At 27.5% G+C, this 16,991-nt stretch overlaps 1 protein-coding gene across 2 annotated transcripts in view; it reads left to right on the top strand.

The window, feature by feature from the left end:
* The window catches only part of LOC107454974 (leukocyte elastase inhibitor), a 43,458-nt gene that overhangs the window by 25,492 nt on the left and 975 nt on the right, over positions 1-16,991 (top strand). Inside the window, exons 2-3 of one of the 2 annotated variants that reach the window (XM_016072354.3) lie at positions 4,812-4,841; positions 15,340-16,483. In XM_016072354.3, the coding sequence (XP_015927840.1) occupies positions 15,356-16,483 (1,128 nt within the window). In that variant the 5' untranslated portion in view covers positions 4,812-4,841; positions 15,340-15,355. The remainder of the gene's footprint in view (positions 1-4,811; positions 4,842-15,339; positions 16,484-16,991) is intronic. The other variant, XM_016072355.3, reaches the window with a different exon arrangement.

Genomic DNA, 16,991 nt, shown 5'->3' with positions numbered 1-16,991 from the left:
ATTTAATTCCTCTATTTTTTTTCATAATAAATGCTTAATAAAAATTAGAATGGTATCATCATTAAACAGAAAGAGTAATAAAATCGACTGCATTAAATATCTGATGGATTAAAATAGAATATATATATATATATATATGAGGAGGAAATATTTCCTCTTTTAAAAATATCCCTGTTGGACACTAAAGCAACAGTCGGTGGGGCAGAATCTTAAAAAAGTTTATTCAGTTATAAAATTCTGATATAAAAGTTTTTGCTTTGTGAAAGAAAAACAACATAAGTTTTTTGTTCGGCCATTTTTTAAAATAATTCCTTTAAACATTCAAATATTGAGCTTATAAACTGAAATAATCCAGATGATACTTTTGTGATGTAACGTAACGGCTGTTCGAAGAATTCGCGACGCTGAACAGAAGGAAATACAATTCGCCGGAGCAATAACCCAGGAATATCGCCACGATAGAACGTTTCGGGTGATTCAACAGGATACGTTTTGTGCTTGATTTCCCGGAAACATCGAGAAAGGGATCGGTTATACAATACATTCAAATATGAATTCAAAGCTAACGTCAACTTTGGACACGAGTGCCACAAAAAATGTCACTGTTTATTTGGGGTCATAATGAGTTTTTATTCAAGCTTGCTCGCGTGATGTAAGGTATAATTTCGCACACCAAATGAATGCTGAATTTCAGTTTATCTTTTAAAATAAGCACTGTCAATCATTGATAAAACGCGATAATATTCTCTTTTAGAACGAAACTAGGTAACTTATAGTGGTAAATTTTACGCTTAATGTTTTGTTCGGAAAATAGACCGGGAGTGTTTTTAACGCATAAATTCATAATAGTGTTTGGAAAATGCAAATTAAATTCAATAACCTGATTTATTCAATTTTAAGGTAACTCAAATATAGCGTGCACAAGTAGGTTGCGTAAGATTAAATCTGTTGCCTTTCCTGGCATTCAAAATTAATCGTTTTTGACGTGATCGTTAAACTTCATTTCTTTTTATCTATTTGTGATAGGCGAACTTCCATACTATTGTTATAATGTATATGACTGTTACATATAAGTGTAACAATTACATTTTAAAAATAATTCCATACCGTTTCTAAAAATACCGCGCTAAAACTATTTTCTTTTCAAACAATTGTATGTATAAAAAAATGGACATTTTAGACTTTAAATAGTAAAATGCTTAATACGGCAGTTAAAATTCTTGTACGAATTTTCAACAAAATAAAAAAAAAATCAGACAAAATTAATTTTAGATTTTTCAGTATGTTTTGTAAGAATAAAATTAATCATTTTTTAGCAATCAATGAACTTTATTTGTGGATCTATTATTGTTGTTATAATGCGGCAATTTAATTTTATTTCATTTTACAATTATTTTCAACAATTGTAAAAATGAGAAAAACGTATTTTTAAGCAATTTGTATTATTAAATACTCATTAGTGATATTTAGCAGTAAAATCGTGATTCCAGATTAAAGTTTTTACGAAATGAAAGAATCTAAAAAAATTCAATTTTTCGTGACCAGTACGTTTTCTCACTTTAAGGTTGCATCATCTGCCTTTGCAACCACTTAAATTAATCGTTTTTGACGTAATTGCTAAACAATAAATCTTCATTTTTGATCAATTTAATTTAGACCACAAAGGTTCTTGCAACATTCTTGAAAAAAAAAGTTAATATTTCTAAGAGAAAGATCTTCATTTTGTCTTATCCAATTTGAGCGGCATGCATAAATTTTGCCAAGTCATTAAATCTTTGAGATCTCAGCAAATAACGGCACTAAAAGGCAATCTTTGTGTTTCTTTCGGAGTGGGGAAAAGTTCCAAGTACATTTGGCGAAAGTCGACAAGAAACCCTAGAAATAGTGCATTTTGACAGCAAGTTTAAACGACAAAAATGCGAATGCTATATGACAAAATCAGTTTTAAATAATTACTAGGGATTTATAAACTTTGCCAGTTGTGGCTAGTGGATAAGAAATAGACATGATCTTTATTTTCTGCAGTAAACGTGTATACTTTAAGTATAATTCATTCGTATTCATTAAAGTATCACTTAGAATCCTTATACACCCATCAATTGTAAAGGCATAAAAATTATACTTTTTAGAACTTTGAATTTTAAAATATTAAAATGAAACTCAAATACTTTAAATGATTGTTAGTTGTAAAACCTTTAACTTTTAATGAAAGTAAATGTCACTTAAAGTGCAAATTGAAATAGAATCCAGCGCGTGTGCTCCAGTTTTGTCTTCGGATCGTTGTTAAAGCTGAATAATACAACAAATAGTTCATAGTCTCTAAGTCACCAATAGTCCGTTATTTACTTAGGTTCCATTAGTGTATAGTTCGTTCACCAGAAGTTGAGACTTGGCTCCACCTCCTGGGACGCAGAGTTCATTTCAGCGCGGGAGTTAGAAGAGAAACATCTCCGTTGTTGAAATTGAGACAACCCTTAATTTGCGCCAAACTTTCTCCANTAGTTTAAATTTAAAAACTGTTGTTCTCCCAGCGAAATGGCTCATAAAGGACAAACTATTCACTCAAAAGAAAGAAATATCATAAGAAATGGTGCAAAATATAATCAAATTTATGAAATATTTATTGTTAAAAAAATGCACATAAAGTTTGCGAAATAAATATTTTTGCCAAACGATCGCCAAATAGCAACATTGTTCAAGTTTGCTCACAACCTTCTCCCAAAAATAGCGAAATAGTATCGTCGTATACCACGTGATGAAGGCGGAGCCAAGTGCCAACTCCTGGTGAACGAGCTATAGCTTTGCACTGAGAAAAAAAGTATAGTCGAAACTACCGGAATATGATAAAATTTACCGTGTTTTTGCCTCTATAGGAGCATCAAAGAGAGCAAGTTTTTTCCGAAGCTAGTTGGTAATTACTTTTCGGTAAAATTAAAAATAAAATGTACTTTTTATAAAGAGCTCGACTTCGCGCGTCAAACCGTCTCATCTTTCCACCAAACACAATTTAAATTGGAGGTTACGGGTTTGAATCAACGCATAACCATGGATGAGTAACAGTAAATAAATTAATTTGGTTTAGATACATATGAAGGCCCGTGCGTTTAATGCAAAGAATAGTTTATCTCGCAGAACAAATAGCACAAAAATGAAAAAAAACAACAGAAAGATATTGAACCCTCTACCTCTACTCATAGCGTTTGGCGGAAAGACCTATAATAAAAGAACCGATGGAAACTCAATAAAATATGGTTATTTCACTTGCACCTCGTCGTGCAATATTGCTGTTCCGCTAACAGCTCTGAAGCGTAGATGTAATGGGTTTGAATCCTGCTATATCTCTGGGTGCATATTCTTGATGTCTTTCACAAAATTATGCTATCTGTTTTTCAAATTATAACGAGTTTTAGCCATTCTTTATATTCGCAAAGAAACCCACATATATATGTAAATAAATGTATCTCTCTACTCCCATAAAAGATGGATAAAACAAAGTCACCATAATTTGATATATCTAAGTTTAGTATATTTTAAACCTTTGAAGCAAATCATTCATGTCCTTTTACCTCTTGTAATAATTAAAAAAAATTTGTTAGAATTCAACAGTCATTTAACTTCCATGAACTATTTAAATAAACCGCCATTTTAAATAAACCATAAACGTGTAAGCATATTATTACCATTCTATTTTGTGAGAGGTATTAAAAGGTTAAAATTACCAAATAAATGGTAAAATAGGGGACAGTTCTAAAGAACATTTCAGAAATGTTTTAGTGATACCTTAGAACATGGCATAAAAATTATTTATTTGGTTAAACTTACTTTATCAGTTTTGTACTTGTTATTGTTTTGTTGTTGGTAATGAGAACTATAATTTTAAAAATCAGAATTTCCAGTAAACCGAACTGTATTAAATACTTATAGTTAAATACCATGAAGTTTGGTTTAATTATCAAGATTATGGTTTCTTTTACAAGAAATGTCTTTACCATCATAATTTTGCCATAATTTTTTTCTCCGTGTAACGTGACGTTAACAATCAAACTGAACTAAATTAACAATTCTTTTTTTTTTCACTTTTAAGCAAAAAAGCGTTATTTATATTTATTTAAGCAACATATGAATTTAGTTTTAAAGTTTTAAATAATAATAAGTAAAAGCAATTTACTGTATTGATTAATTGTAATAATTATTTTTTGTTTCTTTAAGTTCAAATTTCTAGAGAATCTGTAATTTTATAAGCGAAACGAATTGCTTGAGCAAGAAGCTCATCACATTGTTTGTACTACAATATAAGATTCTAGTTAAGTCAGTCATATACTAAATTAGATTTGTTGAGCATAATTCTGATCTAAAAAACGAAAGTAAATAACAATATATGGAGTTTCCCTTGCACGTATTTTCTGTTCAAATATAGAATAGGGACTGTAATACAAGTATATTAAATCAGTGCCGCAGTAAATCAAAGCCTTAATCTAGACAGCAGATCCTATTAAGTCCAAGAGGTCTTATCAAATGCTATATAATGGTCACATCTTATAAAAAAACTAACAACACTCGCTTGTTTTTCTCTAAAACGTTAAATTATTGGTGAAAACCAAATTATTATAATAATTTGAACAGTTTTTAAAAGACATAATTTTATTTCATAAATTAATAAAGAGAGTGTAGTAAATTTATTTTTCTTTCGAATTTACTAAATTAACTACATCGCAAGGAAATTAATTTAGCAAATTTGAAGGAAATTTACTGATTTTTGTTGTTTATCATAATTATTTTTGGTATTTTATTAAGATATGTTATACTTACAGGTGTTTTGTTATTGCACTGAATGATTCAAAGTATGTATTATTCATAGTTTGTAGGCAAAATTTTTAAAAAATTCTTTTTTTTATCTGTATTCGTCTAAAGCCCAATTGAGCGTGTAAGTATCATAAATAATTGCCTTTTTAAGACTAATTTCCTTGAACGCACTATTTTTAGTAAGTATAATTTTTTTTAACAAATAGAGTGCTATATTTCTCTCTGGGGAAAAAAAAGTAAGTATATTTATTTTCAGAAAAAAATACACTTGAGTGTGTAGTGCAAAGTAAAAAATTCTGTAAACTCTCGAGTCTTTTATCAAAGAACCTGAAGAAAATCAGTAAAACATCGCAATGTAAATCCCATTAGCAATAGTATTACAGAAATTGTATGGGCACTATTTACAAGACAAGCACAGTACACAAAACATAAACAATTTATATCATATCTTATTGTTTAAAATTGACTAGATATCTAGTACCCTTAAATAAAGCTGCCTTTTTTAAAACGAATTGATATTTTTTATATATACCTACTGTCCATGGTCAAATTATTAGGCGAACTATAAGATTCTTCGTAAAATTTTAATTATTAGGCGATACTATACAGTTTTATTGTTTTTACGCGACTGCAACTGGTTTGCATTTGTTTCCACTCATGTATCAATTGGTTAAATTAGACGATATATGATATAAATTTGACGATTGGATAAATTAGACGATATATGATATAAATTCGACGATTGCATAAATTAGACGATATATGATATAAATTCGACGATTGGATAAATTAGACGATATATGATATAAATTCAACGATTGGATAAATTAGACGATATATGATATAAATTCGACGATTGGATAAATTAGACGATATATTATATGAATATAGAATATTTATTATATCAGGTATTATATTAGTATACTGTAATAATCAGACCAAATTATAAGACGCTCTGTAGTTTATTAATAATTACATGTTTTGCATGAGTTTATATGCAATACTTTCATATTTAAACATACATGTAATGGGGTTTTATTCGAGAAATTTTTTATATACTTCCTATTTTTATTTATTTTTAACGTATCGCATTACAATGTTAACCGATTGATATACGAACGTAAGCAAGTGCAAACTGATTACATCCGCGTAAAAACAATAAAGCTGTAAAGTATCTCCTGATTTTACATAAACTCTTACAGTGCGTCGAATAATTTGCCCAGGGACTGTGTGATTTTTTTCCAGCAAATATCATGTAATGATATGGAAAGTTTTTTTGTCCATTTCATTTCGATTACCGAGTTTTTTTCCCTCAGAGTTTCATGCATTAACTCTTTAAAGCCATATGAAAGCGTGATCACTAACTTAAAATTCCTTTATATAAAGAAACTTGCTTCGAATACTAAATTTGAAATTTATTCTCGCAAGTTGAGTTCCTGTAATAAATCTGCCCACTCGGCAAACAATTCATGGCTTGATTTTAGGATGCATTTAAAATTATTTAATTAAAATCACTGTGACCATAACCAGAAAAAAATAGAGTGTATCTCTGGTGATTACAACATTTGCCGATATCAAATGCTAAATGAGACAGAAACGTATGTTTTAATTTTATTTATATTTAAATCAGTGTTAACAGGAATTATTCAAAAGTTTCTTAGAATTTTAAATGTTTTTAAAACTATGAAAGCTCTCTTCTACGAAAAGCAGCTACAATAATTTCATTTCTATTGAAAGCTCAAACATCAATAATTGCCATATGTTTAAAAACAATCTCTCTTATTTTATTACTATATAAATGCTTATTCTTTTGTTTTTCTCTTTAAATATTCAATTTGTCTCTCTAATATATTTGATTAGATTAGATTATATATCTAATATATTGATTTGCCTCTCAAATACACTCGCCGTAAAACAAATACTAAGAAACGTGCATTTTAATCTTACATAAATACAATTTTTCGCTTATGAATGGTTTGTATCAAAAAACCATTAATTTTTTTTTGGTTGATGCAAAATATTATTAATATTTTATTTAAATTCCACAAAAAGAGTTTGTCGAAACCACTTTGCGCATAGTATAAAAGCTTATATTTTGATAAAAAGATTTCTTTTAAAACGGTCACAATGTTAAAATATAAGAAATAAATGGAGATTTTTTATAAATGTGTTTCGGTGTTTCTTTTTCTTTCAAAGTAATTTTTATGTAAATTAAATGGCATGTTTATCATTTAAATTTATCATAGTTTCTTTTATTAATAAAAAATTATAAAAACTGGTTTGCCAATCTGAAAATTAAAAATCCGAAACTTTTAATTTATGAATGCTTATTTTACATATTGATACACAAATATCAACGCGCTAATCATTCTATTTACTTTCCCAATTCACAGCACAATTTCAAATATTCTTTACCAACACTGTTCTAGAAGAAATGAAATAAAACAAAATCTCAAAATAATGTATAAAATCATGAATCTGAGAAATGTAAAACTCAATTAAATATTCTCGCATTGGAACTTATACAAATGTCGAATCTGTGTGAGAAATGTAAAACTTAATTAAATATTCTCTCATTGGAACTTATAAAAATATCTAACATATTTGAAATGTTTTTTCAATGCTTAAGTAAGCAAAATTGTCTGCATGTTTCTGAAGTTTCATAACTTAACTTTTTTTAAGTAAATTTTAAATTTCAAAATTAAAAAAAAGTTTCACTATTTAAAAGATAAACTGTTAGTGTTTGATGTATTAGTAATAAACTGCATTAGAAAATACTTCTTTCAAATATCTATGAAAATATTTTATATCACACTATTGGTCAAATCAAAGCATATACTGAGCCTTTTTTAATCAAAATTGATACTTAATTTTGCTTAAAAATAATAACACGAACCCAGAAACATTGTTAAATCAATTAACCAACCTGTTTTCTCCAGTTTAAAAGAGTTACAGTAATTGCTGTTATATATACAGTAATTGTTGTACAGTAACAGTTGCAATATGAACTTACTTAAGCTTAGTATTTTTATTCTTTGTTGAGTCAAACCACCATTGAATCAAATAAAATATGTTCAGGCAAGCTTCTTTTAGCAACTTTTCAGCTGATGTCACAACATTTAACATTAATATATAAAATATTGTATATTAATTATGCCTACTTGAGAATTAAGGTGTTAGAGTTGATCGTCAGAAACAGTTTATATGTTTTAATAATCATTGAAAATTAGTCAAATAAAACAAAATGCCTTCAGGCAAACTTCTCTTAGCAATTATTCAACTGATTTAAGATTATTTAATATGAATATATAAAATATTATTAATTAATTATTATTCTTTGTTATGACTATTTTTTTAATTTTTATTCTTTGACAAGACAAACAGCCATTAAATCAAATAAAGCAAAATGTGTTCAAGCATGCTTCATTTAGCAATTTTTCAGATGATTTCCCAACATTTAACATTAATATATAAAATATTGTTTATTAATTTTGCCTACTTAGACTACTAGACTTAGACTACTAGAGTTGATAGACAAAAGCAGTTTATATACTTTTGCTATCATTAAAAATTATTCAAATGAAACAAATGTTTCAGAAAAGCTTCATTAGTAATTTTACTTTATCCAGCTGATTTCATAACATTTAATATTAATTTACAAACAATTGTTTAAAAATGTCTACTTGGGCATTAAATTTTAAAAGTAGAAAGATGAAAACAACTTCTATACTTTCACCATCATTGAAAATTAATCAAATAAAAGAAAAAAGTGTAAAGGCAAGTTTCTTTTAGCTTATTTCATAACATTTAATATTAAAGTACGAAATATTGCTTAAAAGTGAGCATTAATTAGTTGTATAGAAAGAAAAGAGAAGTTTATATTTTCAAACCATTACTGAAAAACAACCACTAAGTCAGACAAAAATAAATTTCCGTTTATTCACGTGTCTCTCAGTATAGACTAGACGAATGACCTGCGGCTCATCTTGCCGTGAAGGTCAAAATTACATACGTTGACTGACCTAATCCTTTTAATTAACTATCTCAATAACTGTACTTAAATCTTTATTAATAACATCAGCATAAATAACTTGCATTGTTTGTCACTTTTTAACTTTCATTGGAGATAAAAAGTGCATATTATTAAAGTAAACTGTACATGATGGCTTTAAATATTTTTATTTCATTCGTCTATTTATTACTTCATTTTACATGTCAACATCTTCGTTTCTTAATTAATCTTAAAAATCTTTGAGATATTAAAACTCTTTTAAAATTAATTAGTTTTTTAAGAGGACTGAAATTTTTATTCCATAAATATCTTTTTGCGTCTGTAATTTAATAAAAATCTGAAGTTTTCATGCAGGCGCATCTTAAAAATAATTTCTTTTCTTATCTCTCCATTTTTTCAAGATTTTCATCTCAGACAATATTATAAGAAAAAATCAAAATTAGAAATGCTAATGCATAAATTTAAAAGACTCTTTAATGTTAATTATATTTGAACGTGGTTCAGAATATTTTTTTCTAGTTTATTTTATATAATATTTTTCGTTGAATATTTTTATACTATAAGAAATCTATTCATCTTCAACAAAATCAAATCCTGTAAATAGATAATGAAAAAGTAAAACTTTTTTTTAAATTTTTACCTTTATTTCTAAATTTCTAAAGACCGAAATAACAAAAAAAAATTAACATTTGTTAACCTTATTTTTTTTTAATTTTTAGTTAAGTAAACGATAAAAACCTAATTATTAATGAAAGAATTTTATTTAAAAAATAATAAGGAATTATAAATGATGTCAACATTTTAGAAAAAATAATTAAGATTTTAAAAGCACCTGTTCCGACTATTAAACCGTCTTTTTTCATATTTAAGTAAATATTTATATTTATATTAAATCAAATATTTAAATCAAATATTTTTATTTCAACATAATATATATTTGTAATTGTTTTATTACGAAATAAGATAATTTTGAAAATTGTGCTCATTTATAAAACCGTACTAATTTCTTAAGTTACGCATATTTATGATATAGTACAGAAACCCAACCCATTGTTTCTTCCATAACTTATTCTGCTTTAAATATCAAAATAGCTTTGCACAAGCTATTTAGTTCAATTTTTGGAAGTGTTTCATTACATGATGTAATAAGGATATTTTTCACATTTATTATTTTATTTACCCCTTTATTTTTATTATATAATTATATAAAAATTATCATCAATTGCACAAAAATTATCATTAATTAAGGGGTCACAGTATCCAAAAAAATGACCAAAATATCGATATTTTTTTATTGCTTATAATAAAACTTCAAACTATTTCAAATGCACTGAAAAGAAAATCATCTCTCTATCTGCATTTTTAAAAATTTATGAATGATTTTAGATTGCCTTAAAACAGAAACTTGATCAGCAGACAGACTTTTAAGTTCTTTTTTTCACGGATGATAATTTTGTGCTTTTATCTTAATTAAATCCCTAAGGAATTTTTTCTATTTAAGATAAAGCTTTGAAGTAAACTTTTTTATCTTAAGTAAAATACACTTATTTAAACTGTGCATGGAATAAGCATTTTATGAGGTATTAAAATTTTTACAGCATGTTATATATAACAGGGATTTTTAACCTTTTTTTTAAATACTTTTTTACAAAATAATCTAGAAAAAATGTCCTAATCGATATACCAACAAATAAATGCACAAAATTGTTAAAATGAATATTGTAAGCACTAAGAAAGAAACATTTTGAAAATATGTTAAAATAAAAAAGTTTTAAGGATTTAAAAATTTTCAATTTTTCAATTTTTTTTTTAAATTTTAAAAAAATTAAACAGTTTAACTGTTTTTTGAAGATAAATTATTGATTATAAGTTAAATGAGCATGTAAAGCACCCACAAAATGAATTATTATATCTTTATTTATAAAAAATGTTGCAAGGATACTGTGACCTCTTAAATATGATGCTCAAAAAATTTTAATGTGTACAAAACCATTACCTCCTGCAACTAAAAGCCTCCTCCAGATTTCTTAAAGGTAGTCCTATCTAACCACTTTGCAAAAAAAAATGGTACCAAACGTATGTTTTAAAATCGCATTGATTAATGAATATAATTGGTTTGTCTTACTTCCTTGTTAACCACCACATTATAATTCACCAAATATATAAAGTAAAATAAATTTCTTTCAGGTATTTTCATAATACAAGTTTATTTCATGAGCGAAACTAATTCACTTTTTAAATAACCTGCGTAGACTACTTTTAAAAACCGTGTGGAGGTGTGGAGGCTTTCTGATGTAGAAGCCTATCACAAAATACAGTAGTTTTTAATTAATTATACTTCATACAAATATATCGGCACGTTTAACAAGTGCTTTGTTTTCGATATTTTACAAAACAAATTAAAATGTTAATTTCTAGTATAATATTTTTAAGGATACTCAAGTATATTTTATTTGCATATCCGTTTATTTAATGTTCGAAAATCTAATTAACTCTCTTAAGAAACCGTTAAAGTTGAATAATCAGAATGTACTTAAAATTGACTTAAAAGTTATATTATCAAATTTTAGTTAAAGCTACTTAACCAGAAATGTTATTAAAGCTTGGCAATTAGCTTGTTATGAAAGTAATAGTCTCAAAATGTTAGTCTCAAAATGTTTAAGTCTCAAAATGTTAGCGCTCACTAATTTAAAATCGAAGTTTGTATCATTTAATGAATTTATGATTAGTGAATTAATATGGAAACAAAACATTTGGACTATTGGAATAATATTCTGTTTTGATAAAAATTTGTGAATAAAAAATACTGATTTATTTTCGTCAATACAAATATCTCTTTTTAAAATGGTATAATTTGTACTATGAGGATTTATACCCCTTTTCTTCCTCCCTCAATAAGATATTTTTTTAATATCTTTGATAAAAATAGCAAATAAGTATTTCATCTCTCAACATGTAACACTATTTGAAACATTTTCAAAATATTTACGAAAAGTTTCAGAAATTTTAACGAAACGCTTAAAAAACGGTCTCATAAAAGGAATCAATCAACATTTTAGTAGATAAATAAAAACTTTTTAGCATTTTTTTAAATGTTTCAGAGCATTGAAAAGACAGCTTTATTCTTTTTCTTTTGTCTTCTTCTTCAGTCTTCTTTTTATTTTCTTTAATTTTTCATCTTCTGAAACTGTTCGAAAATAATAGATCTTTCACCATTCCATTCAACAAAAAGAATCGTTTCAGGTGTTTTGCTTTATTCTTTTTCTTTTGTATTCTTATTCTTCAATCTTCAGTTATTTATTTATTTTTTAATTTTTCATCTTCTGATTAACTACAAAACTATTCGAAAATAACGTATCTTTCACCATTTCATTAAGTAAAAATAATCGTTTCAGGTGTTTCTCAAATGTTTTTGTAAATTGTAATCAATGTTTTGCTCTTAGTTGTTTCCTTTTTCAGATCAACTTCAAAACAAAGTGAAATTAGTGGATATTTCCAATTTTAATTAATTATTAAAAACGATTCTGGCATTTTTGAAGTCTTTCTGTCTGGATTTTGATATTGTTCTCCGTCCTTTCCTCTTTTTCTATTTTCCTTTCAGATAAACTTTCAAAACAAATAGAAAATAGTGGATACTATACGTTTTAGCAACTAAATAGAAAGGAGTCTGGTATTTTCCAAATTTCTTTATACACTGAAAATATTATATACTGAATAATTTCTATGAACACTTAGATATAACATCAATATGTACATACATATTTATTTTTACCATGAAATGTACTATCCTTTATTTGAAAAGCTAAAGTTTCAACATAGAATGGTAAAACACGATTTCTCTTTATGCGGTTTGCAAATTATGTTGAGATAGCGAGTCATAGGACTGTCACTGAATCGATTGGAAATCATGTCCTTTCCTACATTTTCTTTTCTCAAAATATCTTTTGATGTACGATGTGATAGAGACTATTTATTATTATTCCCATTCTCAGTTGAATGTTCTATTTGAGATAGAATAGAATAAGTATATCTACCACGAGTACAGCTTGAAAGGATTGTAATAGATAAAAGTGAGAAGCAATAGATACACATACATGAAAAAAAGTACGTTAAAATAAATTAGCTTTAACACAAAACGAATTAAGCCTTACTTTGTAATGACCACATAAGCCTACATATGCATGTGCAACAAAAATGAGTAGAAATATAAAAAAAAATTATAGTTAGCTGTAGTAACGAAACCAGTCTTGTTTTGTTTTTAAACTTTTCTTTTCTTTAAGAAAAGTCATTAATATCTAAAAACTTTTCTTTGGTGCTCACTTTTTACTACTTATATTCAGTATTTCCATTCTCAATCCTTTCCGCAATTTTTGAATGGGAAACTATAGTTATTGTTGTCGTCATTCATTAAGGCAGAGGGGATGCGATTGTTCTTGTTTTACAGTGGCGCAATCCATAGCCAAGAATTTGACTTCTACCACACCCATACGTCACAACCGTTTATATTGTGGACCCATTCAGTCATCCACAGATCGTAATTTTGATCTGAGGCGGAGAACGAGCGATCCCCAAATCAGTAACCTCAGAGGTATAATTTGTTATGAGAACATGGAGGACTTTGTAACCCGACAGACTTAACGTGCACCATCCACCATTTACTAAACGGGAATTCTTCAGTCAGCTGTATTCGAACTCCCGTTCTCAGGAACGAGAGTCCAACGCCCTACCAACCAGGCTATCCCGCCCCGAAAACTATATTAATAGTAAAGATTGTCCTCATTCAAGTAAACTTAACATAGAAATTTTCATTTGTTTCTATGTGTACGTTATGTCCTCTAAAAATATTCCATTATATGTTCCTTCTGAATATATGAATTACAATGCATGTCTGAATATAAAAGCTCAAAAGCACATCCCGAGAGTAAGTACACTAGAGGTGAATTTGTATTTCTGATCCTGATACCGCGGCGAAAACTGGCTCTTATGTTACGAAACATTCCTTCGCTTCATTTTGATCTACTTGATGTTCATTTTCAGCAATATTATCTTGATATTGCTCAAAATTCATACCTTTGAAGCTTTTTGAACATTTTTACTCTGCAATGAAATACTATGAAACTAATTTCTTCCTTATTATACCTGATTTCAAAGATGTTTTTTACTTCCATGTTACTTTCTGCCATTTAATGCATTGTCAATAGTTCAATCAAATACCGACATTTTATTTATTTTATTTGAATTTAATTCAGCAAACCCTTGTTCAGTATATATTTTGTTGTTATTATATCCTTTCTATTTTTTAAAAAAAATTTTAAATTTATCATAATTATTAATATTAAACTTAAATGAATTTATAGTTTATAATAAAGTATCTAACAAATACGCGACGGAGCGGGTAATGAAAGATTAATTTAAAAATACTAACATGCCTTTAATTTAACTCTATAACTACAAAATAAAATGTTTCTAGTATAATTAGAAATTCTTTATAAGAATCTGCAGATAGTTCCGATTGTCTTAGATATTCGCATTATTCAGAAATTTTGAATAGTAGTTAAAGATTTGGAATGTAAAAACTAAGTATTTAAACTGTTTCCTTTCAAATATACCAAATAATATAATATCCTATACTATAATAGTTCTATACTTTCCCCACATATCTAAATGAATTATTCACGAAACATTTTTGAAAATTAATTTTAACTAAATATTTAAATTAAATAATAGTTAAATGCATGCATTATTAACTTTGACTGAGGAAATTTCCTCGAAAGTGTTTGGTTATGTATTATTATGTACTTTTTTATAATACCTGGTAGAAGGAATTGCAACCAAAAAAGGTTTAGTGCTGTTGTAAAAATTTTAAAAATTAGACTGAATCAGATAATTTAATAAAATGCAATGATTTCTGAATAAAATGATCTTAGTTTGTACTTTTGAAAACTGTATTTAAACTACGTTAAGATTTTTACCATTTTAACTAATTAAATTTATGATTTTTTTTAATATCTAAAAGTAATTTGCGTAATAAGTTGCCTGAGAGACATTTTTACATCTTATGACATTTAAGACGTTCTTACACAAAACATGCTTATTATAATGTATAATGCTAAGCATAGAGGCATGAACACAAATTAAAAACTATGAATATAATCGAAAAATAGTTTAATATCATGTATGTAACTAATGTAATTTTTTTACAATGCATATAGTTTTAAAATATATATATTAAAAAAGCATAGTATAGTTTTTCAATAATTAAGTGATAAGGTAAGGATTTTCTCAAAAGTTAATTTACAAAAAACTATAATCACAAAAATATTAGTGCAACGGAAACTTTTTGTAATTTAAGTAAAAAGAATTATTGCGTTTCCAAAGTAACCACTCGTATATTTTCGTTTAAAATTTTTTTGGCGACATTTTTTTAAAGAAAGTTGAGATCGAACTGTATGAACGAATGCCGTTACTTTTTATATTACTATTTTATGATCAAGTAAATTTATGTTGTTTTTTAATTTTTTCAGATAGTGCATAAAGAATATGTTTAGTCTACTTAGTATATCTGTATTGACGTGGGGATTAGTTTCCTCTCAATATTTATCATCAGAAGCCCAAGTTAGGCCTTTAACATTTGCCATGCGCAAATTAGCATTTTCAACAAATCAATTTGGAATAGATCTTTACCGTGCTTTAAAAGTACCGAAAAATGAAGGTGTGGCGTTTTGTCCATTTTGCATAAGTACATCCTTAGCCATGATTCTCTTGGGAGCACAAGGAAGATCTGCAAATGCCTTACAACAAGCTTTATATTTATGGGGAGTTCGTCAAGAAGATGTGCATATTGCCTTCCATGATTTGCTAATTCACCTTCGAGACAATTTGCAAGTAACTCCTGGCCATCACATAGCAGATCACATGGGCAACAACAATGGCGGTTACCGACAAGATTATGGAGTTCAAGATTTTGAAATTGTACTATTTAACAGCATTTACGTTCAACGAGAATACAGTATTCTTTATCATTATCAAAAGTTTTTACATAGCTTCTATAACACATCTGTTCATCCACTAGATTTCAGTATGTACGGCGAAGAAAGCAGGCTTCATATTAATGCCATTGTTGAGAAACAAACAAAAGGAAATATAAAAAATATTCTTGCCCAGCCTTTGCCTAAAACTACAAGTGTCTTGCTTCTTAATGCTTTATCGTTCGATGGTATATTAGATGCAACAGGCTCTACTATTTCTCAGCCTCAAGAGGACATCCATCGTCATTCACAATTTAGCCAATATCCTCAAGGACCTCATTCTTTTGGAATGAATTATGCTTATCAACAAACTCATAGCAGATTACCACCAATGGGAGGACTTTCATCTTACTTTGCACCATCAATTTCTCAAGTTGTTCCTTACGCAGCCGCCAGTGCTTATCAGAGCCATAACTTCATCACAGCACCAACCAGAACTAGACAAGGAGGACTACGCCACGGAACATATGACTATCTTGGATGCACTGGTGTAGAAATACCTTTCAGAAGTGGAATGCTGTCTCTTGTTATTTTGATTCCATCTGACACAAGTAGTATCAACATGTTAGAAACCAGACTAAATGCTCAACACATCACTGATATTTTGGGAACAATGCAATCCAGAAACGTCATCTTAGAAGTAAGTTATTTAGTTGTTATGAGCAACTTGTATTTACAAAATTAGGTTTAATAAACAGTTTGATAAATATCTGTCGTCATCGAAAATTAAAGCTCTATTAATATCATTGAAAAAGATATTTTAAATCCATGATTCATACATTACCACATTCAAAGTATAGCTTAATCAGTGCACTGATGCATGTAAACTAAATGGAATTAATGTTATATAATTAATATCCTAAAATGTGAGAAGATCACTTTTTCTCGGAAAGACATATTTTATTCTATTTTATTTTATTTAAATGGCAAAATGCAAATGTTATAAGGTAATGAGCCTTCCCACTAAAAAAATACAAAATTGCTTATTTTTCAAAAAAATAAATGCTGAAACTATTTATACTATATGAAACTATTTTTACTATTTATCTATACATTTATTAATTAAAAATTTTATTTAACTTGTAAGATTTCAAAATGAATCTTTTGCGGTAAAGCAATTTTTAATCAATTCTTAAAAAAAATTCATT

This window comes from Parasteatoda tepidariorum, chromosome X2, assembly GCF_043381705.1.
Source record: "Parasteatoda tepidariorum isolate YZ-2023 chromosome X2, CAS_Ptep_4.0, whole genome shotgun sequence".
Classification (NCBI taxonomy): domain Eukaryota; kingdom Metazoa; phylum Arthropoda; class Arachnida; order Araneae; family Theridiidae; genus Parasteatoda; species Parasteatoda tepidariorum.
Note: the sequence above shows the minus strand (reverse complement) of the source record. Positions and strands in the feature narration are given on the sequence as shown.